Here is a 20,948-nt window from a genome sequence, read left to right as displayed (position 1 = left end):
TGGAGGAGCCAAGAGAATATCTGATGAAGAACCCAGACAGTGTCACTGGGAAATACGGCTCCCTGCCCCGTACACTGGCTGCTAAGGAAAATCCAAGCACCTCAGAGTCAAAACCGTGCTACAGCACCAAACTGTTAGGGATTTTCTCCAGGGCTGACTCTTTCAGGTTACGGTAGGGGCTTGCGCGAGATTATTTTTCCATTACCTTAATTAACGGAGTTCTCCCAAAAAAAAATCCAAAAAGGTAAGCAGTTATGTCATTGCAGATAACACTTGATATTGGAACAAGGAACCTTTAAAAGAAAAAAAAGGCAGCAGAAAAGAGTCCATGTGATTAAGTGGCAAATATTTATACAGGCTATGACTCATGATGAACCAATGCAATAACCCTTTGGATCACCCTGCAGCCTATTCCAGAACATAACACGTGCTAGAACATTGACAGAAATGATAAATATCAACCAAATCTGCCCATTTAGCAAGTAAGCAGAGCAAAAATCTATAAACTAATGTACTAGAAGAATGTTGTTAATAAAAATATTAAATAATCAACTTAATTTTAGTATTTAAATAAAAATCCATTTCCATAGCTATGGACTTTCAAATTTCAGTTTTATGAGGAATGCCAACTAGAAATTGTCATTTGCCATCTGTGAAGGCTACAAGAATGAAGTCACTGGCCACTGCAGTCTCTGAACTTCAACACACCGTGAAAGGAGTTCCAGGCAAAAGGAATGAGGCACTCGGTGCTCTGGGAAAATATGGCAGAACAGGCCTTCAGATAGGTATTTTTCAGGGGAAGATTTTTATGAGCCCAATTTCTTGCATCGTCTCCGAAAATCACTAACAAAGACATCTGCTCCTCATGCTGCTCATGAATAGCAGCAACCTTCTGCCAAAATATGTGCATGACTGCACATACCCCCTTCACTAAAATCACACATATATATACTGACCTTCCACTCTACCTCTTCTGAGCAGCTCCTTAGAGCTGTCTGAGAGCCTGTCTCCCAGGCTATAGTCCTCATTTGGCCTCAAATAAAACTTAACTCACTGCTCTTAAGTTGTCCTTTTTTTTTTTCCAGTGGACAGGAACAAGTTACAATAGTATAAAGAATTTTTAAAAAGCAGCCTTTCAAAATGGAAATGGGTCATTTGATTAGGCAGAGTATAAGCTGATAAACTTATACCAAGCTCATAATACAAATTCTTTATGAGGTAAAATTATCAGTTTTAATTCTATGTGAGCCTATAGTTGCATTCAACCCTACTAATTGTACAGAAGCTACTAATTTCAGTAACTGCCACCCATCAATTAAAAGTTTGGATATGGAAGACAGTCTTAAAATGATTCTAATTGTTTACATACCCATATATATCTTGGTTAAAAAAACATGAACCTATCAAGGGAATAAATTTATTTTGACTAAATCCATCAACTGTAAAAGATTTTAATTAATGGATTTTAAAAGAATGTAGGGGAAATACAGTCAGATTTCTTAAAATCCTAAGATTTTTCTCCACTCTTATTTTTAACTAATAACAATGTTTATAACTTTAGCTGATTTTGAACTAATAAAAATGCTTTCTGAATCTGCAACCCACTGCTTATATAGCAAGTAACTCCAAATATCTGAAATCTGGACACCTAGTCCTATACAAAGGCAGAGCAGAACTTCCCCAACTTTTACCTAGAGAAAATGCATTGCCAGCACACGGTCTGCTGATAAGGACACTTTCCTGCTCTTTTTGTATTCCACGTAAATAGTACGCTTTTTTTTAAAGTCAAGTCTTTTGTTTTTTGGGGTTTTTTTTAAGTCACATTAAGGTGTAGTAAAACCAGAAAATGTAATTAATTGTTTGAAGCTTTTATAAAGACTTCCTGCACCTTATTTGAAACCTGAATAAGGAAGTTTTCCGGTTGTTAACAAAGTGTCTTCCACTGTCAAATAGTAAGCAAAACTTAGTAAGCTATTTTCATGGAATTGAGCAACAACAAATAATACATTTTAGTAGAACTTCTGTAAGACACTATGCAATGTAAAAGAGCTTTAAACATGCTACGACATAAAGATAAAGCAGCATAATACTGTCCCCTTACCATATCATGCCTTCAAACAGATTTTGGATGACAAGATGTGACTGAGTAACTGTTATCAGTAAAGTGACATGAGTCCATGCGAACTGTTAACAGCCCAACAACACAACAATTAGTGAACATGACGGTCAGTGCAGCTCAGGAAGCAACAGCAATTTTGAAAACCGAATTTCTAGCATGACTACTGGTCATATTTCATACGATAAAGTCATACAAAATAAATGCCGTTAGTAAATCATATTTATTTTGGTGCCTACTAAAACCTTAAAAACATGAAAACATTTAATAAAATAATCTTAGTTTATACACAAATGGAATGCTAATAATACTGAGATACACTACGAAGCTTAAAAACACATATTAAAAACTAAACCATAATCTTGAATAATGAAATTTAAATTATAATGAGAAGTTTTTGGTGTTGCTGTGGCATTTAGATAGGAACTAAAATTTTACTCTGGCTGTATTCTCCAGTTATTGGAAATGCTAAAAACGATTCTTCTCTGAGTTCACTATGGTAACATTTTCCCATAAAGAGTGACTTCTAACTTCAAATGATTCAAACCTGCAGGGATCAATTGCCCTTAAACTCAATCTTTTCGTACTTGAAAGTTGATCTTCACAGCTCTGTTCAATGACAGTATTCAATTTCAAATTTTCAAAGGCTCTGTATTTCATCAATTCCATCTAGCCTGAGGGATGGCCACTTCAGGGAATTTCAGCATCATCAGTAAGAGTAGAATGTGAATTAAAAAAGCTAATGTTTCTGTGTACTAGTCTCATAATTTTTATTGGAATTTATAAAACGATCTTTCAATATTCTTTGGATTTTGATTTATTTAATGTATGTATAGAATGTTTCATCTCTACATAATATAAAATTTAATAATAATTATTATGGCAGCTAACAGCTATTGAATACTTACTATGTTTCAGGCTCTTGTCTAAGCATTTTGTAAGTATGAACTCATTTAATTTTCCCAACATTCCTATGATGTAGGTACCTATTATTATCTCCATAATAAACCTATTTTCCATTTCAGCAAAAAATATATTAAACTGGTTGTTTTATTTTCATCTGCTTAAAAGATCCAATTCTCTTTTACCCTGGTTGCTTCAAAATGCATAAATGACTTTTTTTCCAATAGGAACCATTTATATTTTCATAGCAGAGTCTATTATTTCTGAGACGGTTTCTAGATTTTCACTGGTAATTTTACTCTTTCCTCTCAAGATCCCCAGAAATTAGAGATGTAAAGAATACTACAATTTCCCAGTAAGGGTGCTCAGCAGAATGTCTTAATGGAGAAAAGCAAAGCACAAAGGATAGGAAATGTACCCCAAATTCAAAACAAGCCTAACTAATCCATGAATTCCCAGATCTAAATACTACATTTTGCATTTTAAAGGCATTTTTGCATTTTTGCATTTTGCATTTCTTCCTTTTAAGGAAGAAAAGTTCATCGTGTACAGTGATAAATGTCATAAAACACTGAACAATGTTCAATTATACACTGAATGAAATACCTTTGACTAAAAAGAATTCAGCAACCAGATGACTAACCATAGCTGCTAAGAAAATATCAGCTCTGTCCCCCTAAGCCCAGGCTAAGAGCAGGTAGGCACACTTTCCATAGAAAAATATGGCAGATGCTTCCCTATGACTTACTAACTGTTCTGGAGATTATGGAAACACTTGCAATCTCTAGATTTAGGGAATTCAAATACTTGATTTTAATTTTATAGCCTTTGAGAATATTCAAAGAAAAAGGTTTTAGGAAACTTTGGAAACAGTTAAAATTTTTAAATCCTCAAAAAACTTTCAACTTCAACCTTTTGTATGTAATAATCATCCAAGATTCAAATATCCCACACATTTAGACAACTAGATTAGATTATATCCTCTCACTACAGAAAAAACTTAAAGGTAAGGGTTTTTATTACATATAGTGACTACAGAATAATGATTAATACACACCATATAAAACTGCAGACGATAATGTTTCTTCACCAAGCTCAGTACAAACATGCAGAAACCTGTTCAAGAAAAAACAAAACAAAACAAAACAAGACATGTATTTGTTGTGTAATCTGTTACAAAGTGTAAGACTCACTGGGTTCATGTAAGCCAAATTTCTATACCACATCTAGCCACTCACTCATACACCATCTCTCCTACTCTCATATTAAGCATTTTAAGTAAAAGTTTCTTGAAGGAAATGATCCTGTGTTCTCCAAAATGCCTAATATATTCCATAGCATAGATTCAATAAACATCCCAGCATTAATTAAGCTAATTAGTCCTTTGCTAATGTGTGCACATGGAAAAACCTATCCTGAATTTCAGTTAACTAAAATTTATTTGCTATATCCATCCATCAAATGTATGTATAGAATGTTTCAATCTCTACATAATATAAAATTTAATAATAATTATTATGGCAGCTAACAGCTATTGAATACTTACTATGTTTCAGGTTCTTGTCTAAGCATTTTATAAATATGAACTCATTTAATCCTTCCAATGTTCCTATGATGTAGGTACCTATTATTATCTCCATTTTTATCTCCATTTTACAGATGAATAAAAATGCACAAACGGCTTTACTAATTTAATGGGGATCATGGAACTACAAAAGAGTCAAACCTTTAGATCCAACTGATCCTCAAGAGTCATGCATTTTTTTTTGCATATATATATTTTTATTGACGTATAGGAGAGTCATGCGGTTCTATAAACTGTTATCAGCAAGACTCGGGTTAAGAATAATTTGAAGTTTCTCAGAGCCTTGTTATAATAACTATAGTAAAATATAATACTCTTAATAATTTCAAGAATCACAAACAGTATTTTGTTTCTGTTATTTTTTTCTTTCTTTGTTTCTGTTTATATCCTACAAATTTATTACAATGAAATTTTACTAAATAAAAATTCTACCTAATTGAAATCTAATAATTATATATACTAAATAATAGGAGGCAATATGAAGCACTTTTTGCCCAATGTATCAATAAAGTTCTAAAGATCCTAAGTATTTTTTTTTTACAGACATAGATTGGGAAATGCATAAGTGAAGTTTAATTTTAGATCAGCAGCCACTCATGCATCCTATTCTGCAATATCTTCAGAGAGTGAATTCTCTGAGATAGAAAATGAACTGTCAGTCTAGCCCATGTGAAATAAACACTAGACTTTGTATATCCAAGTTATACTCCCCAAAGCAAGTCTACCCACTAGGGTAAGCGAGGTTACTACTACTCTGACCAGAGCAAAGAATCAAACAATAGCTGTCTTCAGCTGTTTTTTGATGAGTGACTTGGAATGTCAGTGGAAAGGATGATGATAAAGGAAGAAAATGCATACTGGCTCCCAGATCCTACCTCACCTCCTATTTGTCATCTACAGAATCTGACTGGTTGAACTGCAAAAGAAATATGGAAACATTTTCTGAGTAGAGGCACAAGTGACAGCCATATGTCACTTTCTTCAGAGAAAGAAAGGGGGGGGGTGTTAAGACATGGAATTCATGGCACTGAAATCACCAGTAGCTTAAAAGACCTCTTTAAAAATCACTGCTTTTAATTTTTTCTTCCCTAGCAGGTAGACCTGCGGCTCAAGGAATAATGAAAGTTCTATGCTGTTTTATGCCATTAGCCTATGGTTGAAGGCGAATGGAGACTGGACTTGGTTCGGAAGCTAATGGGATAAGAGCAAAGCAGACACACGGCAGATGCCTCTGGAATCTCCCCTTCTGTCCAAATGGACCTCGCCGGCTCTGCCAGCACGGTCTCGGGGACTTCTCAACATCACTGACGATGAATTATCTCCCACATACTCCAACATGTCTGGTTTCCTCTTTCTTGAAATTGTGTAATATTGTTCACCCTTAAGTCTTTCTTCAAACAAAATTACCAGCAGACTCATTTAACGCTTTCCTAATGATCATTTTATCCAGGAGAGCTTGGCAACTCACTTTTACCTGATCCAATTTCACTGTTACATCAAGTTAACATGCAGCGTTTTAGGGTGTTCTAATAGAGGGTACAATTATCCGACTCCGAGATACATTAAGACAGTTCTTTGAATTTGGGGGAGAATGGTGTAAAGGGTTTTCCTAGCATGTCTAAGGTTAAGTATTATTTTCAAACAAAAAGAATCTGAAACAGGAACATATAAATTTACTTTTTCATTCACAACCATCTACTTATGTGTGTATTTTAAATTTACATATGTAAAAATACATATGTGCTATATTGCAACAAGTCTATGGAAAGGATAACTTTGTACATTTGGATCCCCACTTTTACTTTTTAATTAATAAAGAATATTTGTATGGTTATATTTCCAATTAAAATTACAGGACTTGTTACAGTATTGTAAATAAAACTATTCATTGAAAAAGCTTCCTAACACATGGTTGTTGATAGGTAATTATGTTTAGTTACACTTACTGATCACCAGTTTATACACAACACTGTGCCTGGTGCTGTCCATGCGAAGATGTGTATTGCCCAGTACCCAAGAGGTCCCAGGTGGTTAGGGAGACCCAGCTACCCAACAGACTAAACAGTGGTGTATTCAACAAGAACAAAAAAAGAATGTGATTTCTAAAGGAGTCAGGAGAAGCAAATGGGGGGAAAAAGATATTGAAAAGTCCAAAAGATGGGATAGAGGGAATTTCAGAAAAATGGACAATCAAAAGTTGTGTATTGAGCACTTAAGATGCACCAGGCACAAGATACAAAAAACGGATAAGACAGTTGTTCCAGAGAGCTCACAGTCTAGCTGAAGAGACAGAACATATAAAGAAATAATACAGTTGTTTTTAAAATTTCTTATTGGTGATTAACCAATTCAATAAACACATATAGTCCTTAAATCAAAAAGGAGACAGATGGACCCAGGATTAAATCCTAGAGCTTACTGACTCATCCCTCACCCTTTCATGAGGCTCTGTTTTTCAATACACTCACCTAACTAATCAGAACTCCAAAACATTTGAAATATCACATTTAAAAAATTCAGAAGCACACTGTATTATGTGTGCCCATATTCAGAATACAACTGAGTTGTTTTTTAAAAAAGTTTTTAAGCAACCACGCATTGTAGAAATTCACATAAACCAACCATATTAGGCTAAGACAAAAAAGTTTTCTCTTAATCTGCCTGGTGAGTATATGGTGCAGAACAAGACTAGCAGGTGTACAGATTCTATTCAGCTTTAATTCAAAAACTGTAAGTGGTTTTGGAGATACAGTCCCTTATGAATAGTTATGTGTGGTATCTTTCTAAAGAGTTTATCAACATCCTTTGAGATAAAAGATATTCAGGATGTCTGGGAAAAAATTCCTAATCATGCATTAATTTTAGCTATAATTTAATCTTACATGTCCATTGATTTTCTTGAATTCAAAGTATTATATTCAAGTCATAACTTCTCCTTAAAGTTTTTAAAAATGAAATAGTTAGTAATGCATAAATATAAGCAAAATAAATACTAAACATAATAGGCCTGTAATATGCCTATCACAGGTTGGCTAAAGAGATCTTCAGGTGATATTATTAAGGGTCCAACATCTTAAGCTTATTCATCCATCATTATGAGACATGTGGTCACATGTCTGGTCTCATTTCTAAAGGGCCTCCAATCTAAACCGCCAAGATCTAGGGGGAGGGTATAGCTCAGTGGTAGAGTGCGTGCCTAGCATGCACTAGGTTCTGGGTTCAATCCCCAGTACCTCCATTAAAAATAAATAAACCTAATAACTTCCCTTAAATAAATAAATAAATAGATAGATAAAAGATAAGCCACCAAGATCTTTTTACAATATATCTAGATTCTAGAGAAAATGTTGTTCCTATGATTTTCTCTTTGCTATCAAATTCGTTTTACGATAAAATTATCTAAGTGTCATAATGACTTCCAGGTCCTAGTCATTTGGTATGATATTAAACAAGTCATTTAATCTGTGTGCCTTGGTGAAAGGATCAGACCTGGATAGATCTACATTTTATTTTACTAAAATTCAATGTCAGTGAGAGAGCTTGTGTTGTCTCTGCTTTTTAAATCTGCTAAGACCTATACAAAGTCATTTGCCCACCGCAGAACTAAAATTTGGACAGGACCTTTGGAATGTTGTTTAATGAGAAGAATTCCAAAGATTTTTCACAGCATAATGAGAGAAAGGTACCAATATCTCAAGAGAGCACACTTTCTACTTCCTTACTCCTGTTTTAAAGTCTAATTCCATTTTCTAGACTAAGCTCATGAGTGTTGCCAATCACTTCAAGAATCACCAGTAAGGCCTCAAGAACCAGCAACCAACACACTGATCAAGATTTGCAGGTACTAACTACTACACATAAAATAGATAAACAACAAGTTTCTACTGTATAGCAGAGGTAACTATAGTCAATATCTTACAGTAGCCTATAATGAAAAAGAATATGAAAAGGATTATATGTGTGTATATGGATGACTGAAACATTATGCTGTACACCAGAAATTGATGCAACATTGTACACTGACTAGACTTCAATTAAAATAATAATAACAATAAGCCATAAAAAAAAGAAGCACTCTGTGTCAATGTGCATGTTCTCAGCCTCTTGATCATTCATCCAATAAATGTGTGCTGGGAACCTGCATACCAGACCCTGTGCTAAGCACTGGGAATTAAAAAAAATAAGAGAGACACAAAGTGGGTAATTATGGTTTAACAGGACCATATTTAGGACACACATAAAATGATAACAGATATAGAATACGAGGCATGATTTATATCGAAAATTTCATTCGAGTAGCTCCATGTTTACTACAAAGTTGCATTTTAAAAGTACATTTGTTTCGGGGGAGGATAATAGCTCAGTGGTAGAGCGCATGTTTGGCATGCCCAAGGTCCTGGCTTCAATCCCCAGTACCACCACTTAATTAATTAATTAAATATAAGTACATTCGTAAGACTGATAATGTCAACATTCTGGTATGATCTTACACTGTAGTTTTCCAGAATATTACCACTGGTGGAAACTAAGCAAAGTATATAAGGGATATCTCTATTATTTCCTACAGCTACATGCAAATATACAATTATCTCAACAACAACAACAACAACAACAATGTTGTAGGCCAAGAATTCGGGATACAAAAGCAATTTTTCATAGATAAACAATAACTGGTTTTTAAGATCAGCCAATAGTATTTTAATTTTTTTTTTTAATTTATAGCCTTCATAGTATTAAATATAAGCCTAAATGGTTCAGGCCCTCATTATATTTAGGGCAAATTAGAGTAGTGGCTTCCTATCTTATCACTATTAATGTCTCCCAACACATCCTGCATTTAATTACAAATTTGGTCATATTATACTCTTAGCTTAAAATCCTTCAGTGGTTTCCGAGGGATAAAGCCCAAATCCTTCCCACGATACACAAAGCTTCTCAAGATGTGGCTCCTGCCTACCTTTGCAAATCTCAGGGCTGCCACTGGTCCCGAACATGCCATCCTCTCATTCCCAAAAGCCTGCACAGCTGCTCCCTCTGCCTGGAATGCCCTTTCCCACTATCCCCCTGGCAAACACCTGCTTCTTCTTTGCTTTTCACAGCATTTGTCATCTCTTCTCAAAGGCCTTCTATGGCCTTCCCACCCCAACATAGCAAGGCCCTCCTTCCCCTCCTCCTCGCTCTTAGAGATCCTTGTTCACATTTCAGCAATAAACCAGGGAACACGTGTCTCAGCAGTTACAAGACCCTGGAAGGTATGCTACCAGCGTTATTTCCCCTTGTATCCTCAACACCACAAACTGTACCAGCACTTGGAAAGCACTCAAGTATTTGTTGAAAAAACAACACTGATGACTTTCAATGAGCTTCTGCGATTCTCTATAAAAGAGCAAGTGGTAAGCGATATCCATGGCAGAAATCAGTTAGAAAAAGAAGAAATATTGATCTTATTTTATAAAAGTAGAGTCAGAAAGTTTAGGGGATGAACAAATAATTACTAAAAAGGGTTGGTTGGGACGCTATCATGTATACAATGTTATAAAAAGAAACAAGAAAGAAAATAAGTTACATTGTCTTTACCCTCTCAATTGAGAAGTTACTCTCAAGTGTTTAAGTTATAGCAAACACAAAGGGAATATAAGCCAAGGAAATAGTCGTTGCCTTATTTTCTGACGTTCTCCCCATCAGATTTTGCTATACGCACATCAACAGAGATGTAACTGCAGCTATGGGAAAAGTGAGATAGGTTTAGATATGCTGACATAAAACCACTCATACACTATATTAAGTGGGGGAAAAAAACAGGTACAGAATAGTCTGGTCTCATTTGTGTGAGAAAATGAGGGAAGGTGGATATGACCCTATCAGCCTGAACGCTCGAAAAGTGTCTGGAATAGTGGCAGTAAGACCCCAGAGACAGTAAGTGAGGCTCTGAGGTAGGAGGGAGATATCATGCAATACTCCTTTTCAGTCTGAATTTTTCCTGTGGGAATATATTATGTTTTCATTTTTAACAACTAGTTTTGAAAAACCAACCTAGGTGAGGATTCCCAAGCCACCTGGCTTTTGGCACACTCCCTACTCAGAAGCCAGCCGTGGTGCTCCCAGTGCCAAGCCCCAGAGAGAGGCCACCCGTGGGGGCTCAGGGCAGGAGCCAGCACTAACTGTGGCCATGAGAGAGCCACCTCGGGCACCTAGCCCACTCGGGACTTAAGTGACCAGCACTGTCTCCATCTGACCACAACCAGAGGGGAGGCCCTCAGTTAGAACTGCTCAGTGAAGCCCAGTCAATCCAGGACAAGGAGAAAAAAGAACAAATTGTTGATTTTAGCAAAGGGAAAATAAAATACTAGTCAAAGACTTTTGTTTTAAAATGGCAGCTTGATCATGGACATTTATTTCTATTCCATCTTGGTAGCCCAATAAATCACGTTAAAGAAATTGAGGCAAAAACCTACAGGGCAAAGAGAACTAAAGAAATGTCAAGGAAAACAGAAGAGAAATGGCTATAAAATTTGGAAGCTGGAAAACAGACTGGATGACTTTCAGCAGACTTGAGAAATCAGGGCAACTAGAAGTATCCTCCAGAGAAAACTGAGCGGCAGAGGCTGAGCAGCGGAAGGCAGGGCTGAGGCCTGGACTTCCAAGCTTGAGTGTTAAGCAAACGTCGGCTGCTAACAAGTGGGGCCAAAGCAGTCAGTTGTGAGACAGAATAAAGACGTCAATTAGAAATGTATGAACATAAAACGCTGACCTTCTAAGCACATGTCAAAGCAAACGATTAGAGGCTATGCCTCGGCAGAATGAGGGTGTTATCCCAGAAACTGGAAGACACAGGATGGAAGAAACGGAAGAGCCAAACTGCAAGGGGACAGCTGGGCAGCAGGCTTACAGGTGGGCAGGGCAAATAAGAACAGGACCCCGCGGTCCCTGGGACAGAGGTCTCCTGGGAAAAAGGGATCTGACAACTCTGATTTGTGTGAACATTTGGAAAAAATGACAAATAGATATGGGATAGACTCAAAAGGAAAATTAAGGATTCCTATGCACAAATTATGAAGGTGGAAAAGAAAAGCTCAAAGAGCAACTATTAAGTTCAGGAAAAATTCAAACTTGTTAAAAAAAAAAAAACAGAAACGTAATGAAAGATACTACTTGGCTCCATAGAAAGTGGTATTTTATGTATCTGTTTAAAAATATAAAAATGACAATAAAAAACTAAGTATAGAGAAATGAGGTTATTACAGGAAGTCAATAGACAATGCCTAAAATAAGTTAAGACACAGGCATATTACTTAGAAAAGTGAAAAAAAAAAACCTGTAAGTGTGGGGTGCAGGGTTATCGTTTATATTACAAGTCTTTTGACAATATCTGCTTTTTAAACTAAAAGACATATTAATGATATAAATGATTAATGTTTTAATTAATTATAATTTTACTATTAAGAAATTATAAAAATAATTATATATGAAATAGTTGTTGTGTTCAATAACAAAAGTCACCATAGATACTTATCTTGCTAAAATTATTTTTTAAACTCAAAATGCCAGAAAAGAAGTCTTGTCAGTCTAAATATAAACTGAGAAGTTACTGTATTCTTCTCCCCTTTAATAATAAAGAATTCATCCCAGAATTTACCTTACATTTAACAAAATAAATCAAGCTTCTCTGTTTGATAAGTGAGAGAAACTACTCAAAGTTTCTACCAAGAAAAAAAGTCACAAACATGCTTTAATAAACATAAAATCAGAGTCAAGTGTTTTATTCCCCAAATTTTAGCTGTTAGCAGTTATTATTAATCTCTCTATAATCATGATTCTTCTAAACTGATTAGAATTTCAAATGGAATGACTATCTTAGAATGAATAACTTCTTTTGCCCCAGAAATGACAGAAATACTTTTCAATATCTATTTCTAAGAATTAAGATAACTATATTCAACAGTTACATTCAATATCTCCAAGAACCTATTTTACATACACCATTTATAATTCAAAAAAAAAAAAAAAGTAATGGACTGAGATACTTGGACTTAACAAAAACCTGAATTAAAATGGGAAATTTCTTTGGAAAACGTAGGTCCTCCTGCCCCAAAAATGATTCTCTGAAAATTACCATTATCATTTCAGATTATATTTCATTCTCTGGCCTTCTAGAATTATAAATAAAAGAGAGCAAGATCTGAAGGGGTGTTTATTAAAGTAGGAGCACCATGAAGAACAGCATCATAATTACCGAATAAAGTGACATGCTTTTAAAGGACTGGACTTTCATCCCCGTACACTCTATACTTTTTTGTTTAATGAGAAATGGAAAGTCATCCATATTGTATTCATTTTCCAAAATTATACCAACTGGGTAAAAATTAATTTACTGAGAAACTCCTCAGAGCTAAAACAGTAACTATTAAGAGCTAAAGAGAAACTAACAAATTTCATTTTCTCCTTTAAAAGTGAAAATAATAATAATAATAAATATTAAAATGGTGCCAGGTACTGTTCTAAGTGCCTTACAAAGAAACTGAGGCACAGATAGATTAATTAAATTTCCTAAAGTTTATTCAGCGACCAAGTGGTGGAACCAGGATTCATATTGGCAATCTAAGTTTTAAAAAGTACGTATCTAAATCAATTCCTTATAAATTATTTTATGATTCATAAACTTTTATGCAAAATAAACCTGTTAATTCTAATGTTATCCTAAGTATCTGATTCTTAATTAATTATTTGTTTTTTATTTTTCAGTTTTATTAGGTAGAATTGTTACAATTTGACAGCACATATACAATATATTGCATGTAAATACATCTACACAATATACTGCACATATTTTTTAATTCACATATATGTACTATTCATTGTTTCTAAAAACATTTAGAACTTTAGTTTTTTAAACTTACATAGTTCTGATTCCTAATGTAAAATCATAAAAACATGACACAGCATACTATAAAGAAATATGCATATTATATATATAATATATTATATATATATATATATACACACACACACACACACACACACATACATACACACCATCTCAATAAAACCAAGTACCCTGATTAATTCTATATGGAAACTCTATTTCTGAGGGACAAAGAAAGCAACGTGAAATCGTGTATGTGAAAGTTTCTTTGTAAATTATACTTGGTTAATGATCAGTCCATATATTTATAGGTTTGTTTACTACAATTTGCAAAGAAAATGTTCAAATGTATGAGGTGTCTATTAAGCAAATTTGTTTTAACAATAGGGAGTAATTGCTATTTAACACCATGGTGAAAGAAATATCTTTTTATACATGATATATAAAAGAAAAGCTGGATAAAATGTACAAATAAAGGATGCTGTGAATTTAAATAACATAAAAAATAAGCATGTAACACATATTGGCTACATATGAATACAGAATATTTTCCTTAACTTACCTGCCAGATAGAGGGCAAATGATATAAATCTGTGGTAGCGAATGAGGAACTGAAGCTGCTCTTCTCTTTGAACAAATGTAGCAAAATAATCAGCTACAGTCTCTCCATAGAAAAAGTAATTTACACACAGTAGAAAGTACCTATAATTTAAAAACAATTAGCTTTTTTTATATTTGGAACTTTTCCCCCTGAAACTCAGTAAAACTATTTTCTACATTTTGATGATGCCACAAAGATCAAAACCAAGTTTAGAAGACTAGTTCAGCATATATTCCACCAAAGTGTTTTTTTCCCCATTTCAAATTTAATTTCTAACTTATCAGTCAACAAAAATTTACTGAATATAGTTCATGTCTTTAGTTAGCACACACAGGGTATTAAGTTAATAATGAAAATTCACACCCAACTACTCATGGCTCTAATGTTTTTAACAGTAGAGCCCCTAAGCCAACCCCCATCCTCCCTAAAGAAGATCAACAGGGAAAGAAGGAAGAGGTACTTGGACTTCTAACCTCTCTCCCCTCTGTCCCGCCCACACTGGGGTCTTGCTCCCTCTTCTCAAAGCTCCAGAAGGACTCTGGTTGGGCAGTGATTCTAAAGGGGGCAGCAATGGAGGATGGAAAATACCAGTAGGTAAAAAAATCTCTGGGAGAAACTTTTAAAAGCTGTATAAATGCCCAGCCCTGGTATATCCTTTCCCCCAAGGGAGGGGTTGAACCTAAGAGACTTTGCTGATACGAATGCGGGTAAGCCAGGAAAAGAGGCTGAGAAACATGGCCATAGAGTTCCTCTGGGCCTCCTCCTTGAAGGGCAGAGTCCTAGGTAGCCAGGAGGGCAGAAGGACAGGAAAGGGGTGGTTGCCCTCTGGTTCTCATGGATGCAATTGGATCCCACTGCTCACAAAGTAAAGTATTCACATTTCTCTTCAGCGACATTACCATTTTTTTTAATCTCCTACAATGGAAACTGTGATTCCAATCCAACTTTTTGACCCCTATTCCCTAATAAATACATACCTTCTGCTCAGGAGAGCTAGGAATGTCCCACCATCTGCAGCACACACCTCTTCTGTCCCCACCAAGAACCTGCTGGGTGCTGCTTCCGCAACCCAGACATGCTTCACTCTCGAGCAAGTCTTAGTTTAAGTGACCGTCTCTCTCTCTCGCCTTCACCAAGAAGCCTCTAGAATCACTGCAGCCCATCCTGACCTACTTTTTTTCTCCCTACACTTAAAATCAATCCTGCATGGTTTAGCTTTTAATTATTCTTCAACTACTTAATCTACCTAAAATTTCCATACACTTCACAACTCATGAAGAAACTTTTCAAAAGGAAAAATCAGCTATTACTAAAATCAAGAAACTATTTTTTGACTACTGTAAAACCCAAAGGTTATACACTTGTTTTGATAAGACACTGGCCCTCTGGCTGACACTAATCAAACAACTGTATTCAAAGGCATGGCCAGGTAGGTTCATTATGAACTATATCATCATGTTTCCTGATCAAGGTCCTGATAATTAAGAAACCTGAAAAGTTTTAAAAAGGTATAAAAATTTAATTATTAAGAGTTATTTGATTTTTTTTTTTTTTACCATTTTTGCATGTATTTGTACATACACAATACTCCAGGGGCCAGTAACTGCTGGTGCTATTTAGAAGGGTGCCTTGCACACTGCCCCCATCAGTCTTCCTCTTCCCTCTGACCACCCTCCTTGTTGCACGCCACGGGGCCCAGGGCCTGACAGAGACCAAACCAGGAGCAGTAAGGTGGGGCTATCCCTCCTCTCACAACCCTGGCCCTCCAAGGGCTTTGGGGGCCTTTGAGGAGGGTGAGTCAGCCTGCAGGGGTAGGATGGGAGGGAGGGAGACAGATGTTCAGCTTGGGCTTCCCCCTCCCACGTCTCCCCACCCTGAATAAACCACTGATCACTTACAAAACAAAACAAAACAAAAAAACCCAAAATATCCACAACTATGTTCATCTTTCAGTCTTTGAAATATGAAATTTTGTGTAAGGTTTCATGTCAACTGAGGGGAAACAAAGCAAAAGATTACATATATTTGTAACATTTTATAAAATGAAACTTTATGTTAAAATTGTAATTTTAAAGGATATAAAAGAATGTCTGTATATAGCTGAGGTTTTTTAAAAAAGAGGACATGAATAGTGTATATATTCAATATAAATTAGGCATCTCTACAAAGAATGAAAGATGAGATATGAAAACAGTTGTGTTGAAGTGAGAGTGTCTAAAGGAGATTTTCTTCTTTTCAAAATTCAAATTTATTCTTTTTTGTTTATCTTCCTTTAAAATCAACCTATACGGCCAACTGTGTAGCTGCTGACTGATCAGGATGCTTCCTTACAAACTTCGGAAAAGACTCGGATTTTCGTAGCTGGAACAGTTTTAAGCTACTCACCAGCTGAGAGTTCTAAACCACGGCAGGTCGTAAGAGCGATAGACTCTGTAACCTATGGTGATGATCTCATGGAAGCATTTCACTTGGATGCTCAGAACCTGAGACCAAGAGAAAACGTAACACGCAATTCTCAATATTTACATTTATGCTTAGTCGCGATTTTAAAAATCTTCAGCCTAATCTGCCCACTTTTAGTTATTCTAAGTATCAGCAGCAAAATCTCAGCATTGAACTTCTCTAAAATCAGTGCTGCCCCAAAGGGGTAAGCAAAACAGTGTTTCATTCAAAAAGTTTGAGAGATCATTCCCAGGGTAGGAGGCGGCACTGGAGTTCAGGGTTTGCGGGATACAGTCTGGTTGGTCACAGCCAACTAGGCTTTATCCCTCATTATTGTTTCCTTTCTTGAGGTTGTCCACCTCAAGGTGAATGATCTTTTTGTCTATTTTGTTTCTTGAGTTATCCTAGGAAAATGATCAGCTGTGAAAAGTTTGCTTGTATATATTTATTTTTAACCATGCAACCAGGTATGATTGCCAAGGATAAAGATGCCGTCAAGACAAATGGCTAAAACATCTTTGCCCAGCTACCCAGGGGCTTCCCACCATGCCAGCTCTCCCACAGCCAGCCACACACATCTCTGATCAACCCAAGCAGAGCTTGCTTGGCAAATTATAAACAAATCCTCCACATTTGCAGCCACACTGGCCTGTCAAGTCAGTCTATGCAATTTCTGTCTGCACAGTGTCCAATACACATGCCTAGTAAAGGGATTTGTATTCGTGAATCCCTTTTTGATGGTCTCTGTAGCAGTCCTTCAAACTGCCGCGTCCACCAGTTTGAGTAAAGGTAATTCCTGAGAATGTAGCATCATATCCAGTGTTTGGTTTAAGTCAATTCCAAGACTCAGAGCAAATGGCAAGTTGAACACTTAGCACTATCAATGAAGAGGTTCCAACCGTTGTGAAAATACTTTTTCAACCTCTAGAAAACATATCCAAGGACTTGTTTTTGTACAGCCCTGGAACTAAAATGGACTTTATATTTCTAAAAAGTTAAAAACAAAAACAAAGATTATATGACAGAGACATACGTGGCTCCTTAAAGCCCAAAATGTTACCATCTGGTCCTTTACAGAGAAAGCTAACCAAACTGCCGAAGGACGTACTTTGGGATTTCTTTTTAAGATCTCCAGAGTAGCTTTCCCAAACCTACTGCTCAGGATGTTCTTAAGCTATTTTTCCTCACTATACTTATTACATGTCCAATCACATACTGAAAAAATTAGTTGTGTCCCCTCAGCCACATGGTAAGAAAATATTATGCCAAACTACTATAAGCAGTAGTAAATATAATATAAATGTGTTATAATATAAAGACAAGAAAATATTTAAATATTGCCCTTCAAATTATCTTTGTATAAATATTAAGCCTTTTTTTTTTAACAAAAATAACCATAGAATGGGACAATGCTAAATGTTAAAATGGCAAAACCATGCTATTTATGGAACCAAGGGCTTATAAAATATCAAATGCACTGATGCAATTTCTATGAATACATTTGTTCGAGAACAACCATAACCACTATATATGGTATTTAACTGAGGGGAGAAAAAAAGCATTTTTGACATCACACAAATACATATATGTGATTGTCACTTATAACTTGCCAGAAGAATTAATACGGAACTGCTAGGGAAATAGAAAACAGGGGATTCAAAATACTAGAGTAAAAATCCTTAAAACATATGTATGTCTTCCAGGGCTGGGTGATCACACAGAAACTGATACTCCATGCCATAAGTACTGGCAGCAATGCATTGGTAGGACTCTGTTGGCCCAATTAATGTGTTAAGAGCATTAAAAACAACAATTGATAAGCAAATGCCTATTCTGCTGATTACTGAGGATTCAGAGAATAATACGGGGCTTCTGTTCTCAGAGAGGCAGTCTGTTACGGAGAACACACACAACTACAATACCATGTGGAAACAGCCATGTGGACATAAGCACAGGCAGACCCAAAATCTGTGGCAGGGGTAGGGATGGGTAGTTGGGGCAAAGGAGGAGGATATGCAGAGTCATGTATGTAGGAGAGGACGAGGATGTGGAGGGAACTACAAGTAGTTCAGAGGTGCTGGAACACAGAGCTGGGGGTGAGAAGTCGAGAGAGTTGAGTCTGGTCACACCATCGCAGGACATAGCATGAAGGACCGCACAAGGGAGTTCGTGCTGATCATGAAAGAACGTGATCAGGTGTGTGTCTAGGGATCACAGGTGGAAAGGACTGACTAGAGAGGCAGGCAAGACATCACTTTCCAGATGAGCGTGGATGAACATCTAACTGGGACAGCGGCAGAGGAGGGTGGAGCACAAGGAATATGAGACACTGAGGAGGTAGAACTGACTGGACTTTGTGGCTGAGGAAACTGGGGGGCTAAGAAGGAGAGGGGAGCACAGAATAACACCAGGAAAGGCTTGGAAAAGTACAGATTTATTCAGAATGGGTGGTGATGGAACAGAAGTGATGGTAATGGATAGGCTGAGTTTGAACTATGGTACCCATGGTTTATCCAAATAAAAGAGCCTATTGTCAATCTGGGGATCTATTTGAAGAAAATAATCCTGCACATGAAAAAGCTTTGCATTCTAATATGTTCAGGGTAATGTTATTCACAAAAAGGAAAAACCAGAATATAACCTGAATGTCTAAAAATAAACACACCGGTTTAAATAACTTAAGCTGTGCTCCATTCTGTTGAGTAGATGAATGTATTAAAGCTGATGGCTGTAAAGACTGTGGAGCAACTCAAAACATTCGATGTGATATTTGTTTAAAAAGAAGGATACAAAATTTTAGTCACATTAGAATTACAATGATAGTTTTTTAAAAGAAAAAAAGATGAAAGGAAATGTCAGTATTAATTGAGTTTTGGTGGCTGATGATAGGATTGGGGTGAGTTTTTAAAATTATATATTTTCCAAAGTAATTCTAATAGACTTTTATAACTCTCACAATGGGAGAAAAATTAAATGTACCATTTAAAAGTAAATTTAAGAATGTGAATTATAACAATTATTATAGGAGTTTCCAGGAAGGGGTGGGGGGACTCTCTTATGATATTTTTTTATATGTTCACACCTGTCTTTAAATCAAAATATGTTTTAGTAACTCCATCACTTAGAAAGTGATTCCAAGCTGTGAACGCAACAATTAAAGCACTATTATGTAGAAGGTTGAAGGAAAAAAAGCTCCTTTTATTTTCAGGAATATGAGTATGAGTTCCATCTTAGAATAGCAGCTATCATTTCCTAGAAGTAAATTTTTAATAAAGCTCTCTTCCATTAGTCATCTTGGAGTGCTGATATTACAAGGTGCACGTACAAGCAAGCTACAATGCGTACTTCTCAAAATAGAAATGATCTATTTATGGTTACGAATGTAAATAAGACTTTAAAATACATAAAAGTCATATCACTTGAGTACCAACAGTGTGGGCATATTTGTACATCCATCCATATTCCCTTAACATAAACATTATAAATACAACACATGTCCATCTGCATGTGTCCCTGTGTGCATGTATGCATGTACACATGCGCATGCAACAAACCTTAAATAAGAGCACTCACAATTCAAATCCACTTTAACTAGATCTTTAATATTCTTCTATTCTTCTCTGATTAAATTCACCAATCAAAGAAATAACTTGTAATAAAACGGTATTTTCCTTTCATAGAAAAAGAAAAAAGGAAAAAAAAGCCCAAGTACTTCAGGTGGACTTTTGATTTTCTGTTTAAAAAAATCAGAATCCAAATATGCAAGATGTCTTTAAAGGTGTTTTAAATTTTGTAATAAAAGAATGGCTAAAAATTCATCTCTATCCACAAATTCTGACTCAGTTACCACACCAAACAATTCAGCTTGGAGAGCAATGTAATTTACGCACAGAGAACCCACCAAACCAACCTGAGCCAGTGCATCCAGAATACTGGTGTTTTGCAGTATCTTACTTCAAAATTACCTGCTAAGAGGAACCATAAATCAAACTATCCCTAATATTTTAAATGGCTCCTTAATGCTTTACAAATAAATTCCAACTTCTTAACAAAGTACTGCAAGGTCCTCCAAGATATGATTCCTCACTGTGTTTTCACATTTAAAGGCCCCATGCTCAAGAAACGGTATGACCTGCCCTTTCCTGACACACTTGGCCACTGGGACTTTTGCTCACAATCCTCACCCCACCCTGACAGGTCCTCAAGGTCTGCTCAAAGTCCTTTCATCCACAAAGCCTTAGTGAGCTGTCTGCCATCACCTAGTCTCCTCTTCCCCAGGCTCGACCACCATCACACACAGCACTGAAAAGCACTCTACCCACACCCACTCCTGAAATGCCCAGTCTAGGGGCCACTGGTGGTCACTGGCACTGAGAGCCCGCAGTGGGTTCAGACCGAGGGGACTGGCAACTGGAGCCCTTCCCTCAAATCACACCTG

General features: G+C 36.2%; 1 protein-coding gene across 1 annotated transcript in view; it reads right to left on the bottom strand.

Annotated features, from left to right (window-relative positions):
• Nucleotides 1-20,948, bottom strand: part of CDS1 (CDP-diacylglycerol synthase 1) — a 65,296-nt gene that overhangs the window by 18,543 nt on the left and 25,805 nt on the right. The window contains exons 4-8 of the mRNA XM_031433224.2: nt 16,454-16,551; nt 14,030-14,169; nt 4,077-4,135; nt 2,102-2,184; nt 206-293 (exon numbers count right to left, since the gene is read on the bottom strand). Coding sequence (XP_031289084.1) covers nt 206-293; nt 2,102-2,184; nt 4,077-4,135; nt 14,030-14,169; nt 16,454-16,551 — 468 coding nt within the window. The remainder of the gene's footprint in view (nt 1-205; nt 294-2,101; nt 2,185-4,076; nt 4,136-14,029; nt 14,170-16,453; nt 16,552-20,948) is intronic.

This window comes from Camelus dromedarius, chromosome 1, assembly GCF_036321535.1.
Source record: "Camelus dromedarius isolate mCamDro1 chromosome 1, mCamDro1.pat, whole genome shotgun sequence".
NCBI classification, from domain to species: Eukaryota; Metazoa; Chordata; class Mammalia; order Artiodactyla; family Camelidae; genus Camelus; species Camelus dromedarius.
The sequence above is the reverse complement of the archived record's forward strand: the minus strand, read 5'-3'. Positions and strand labels throughout refer to the sequence as shown.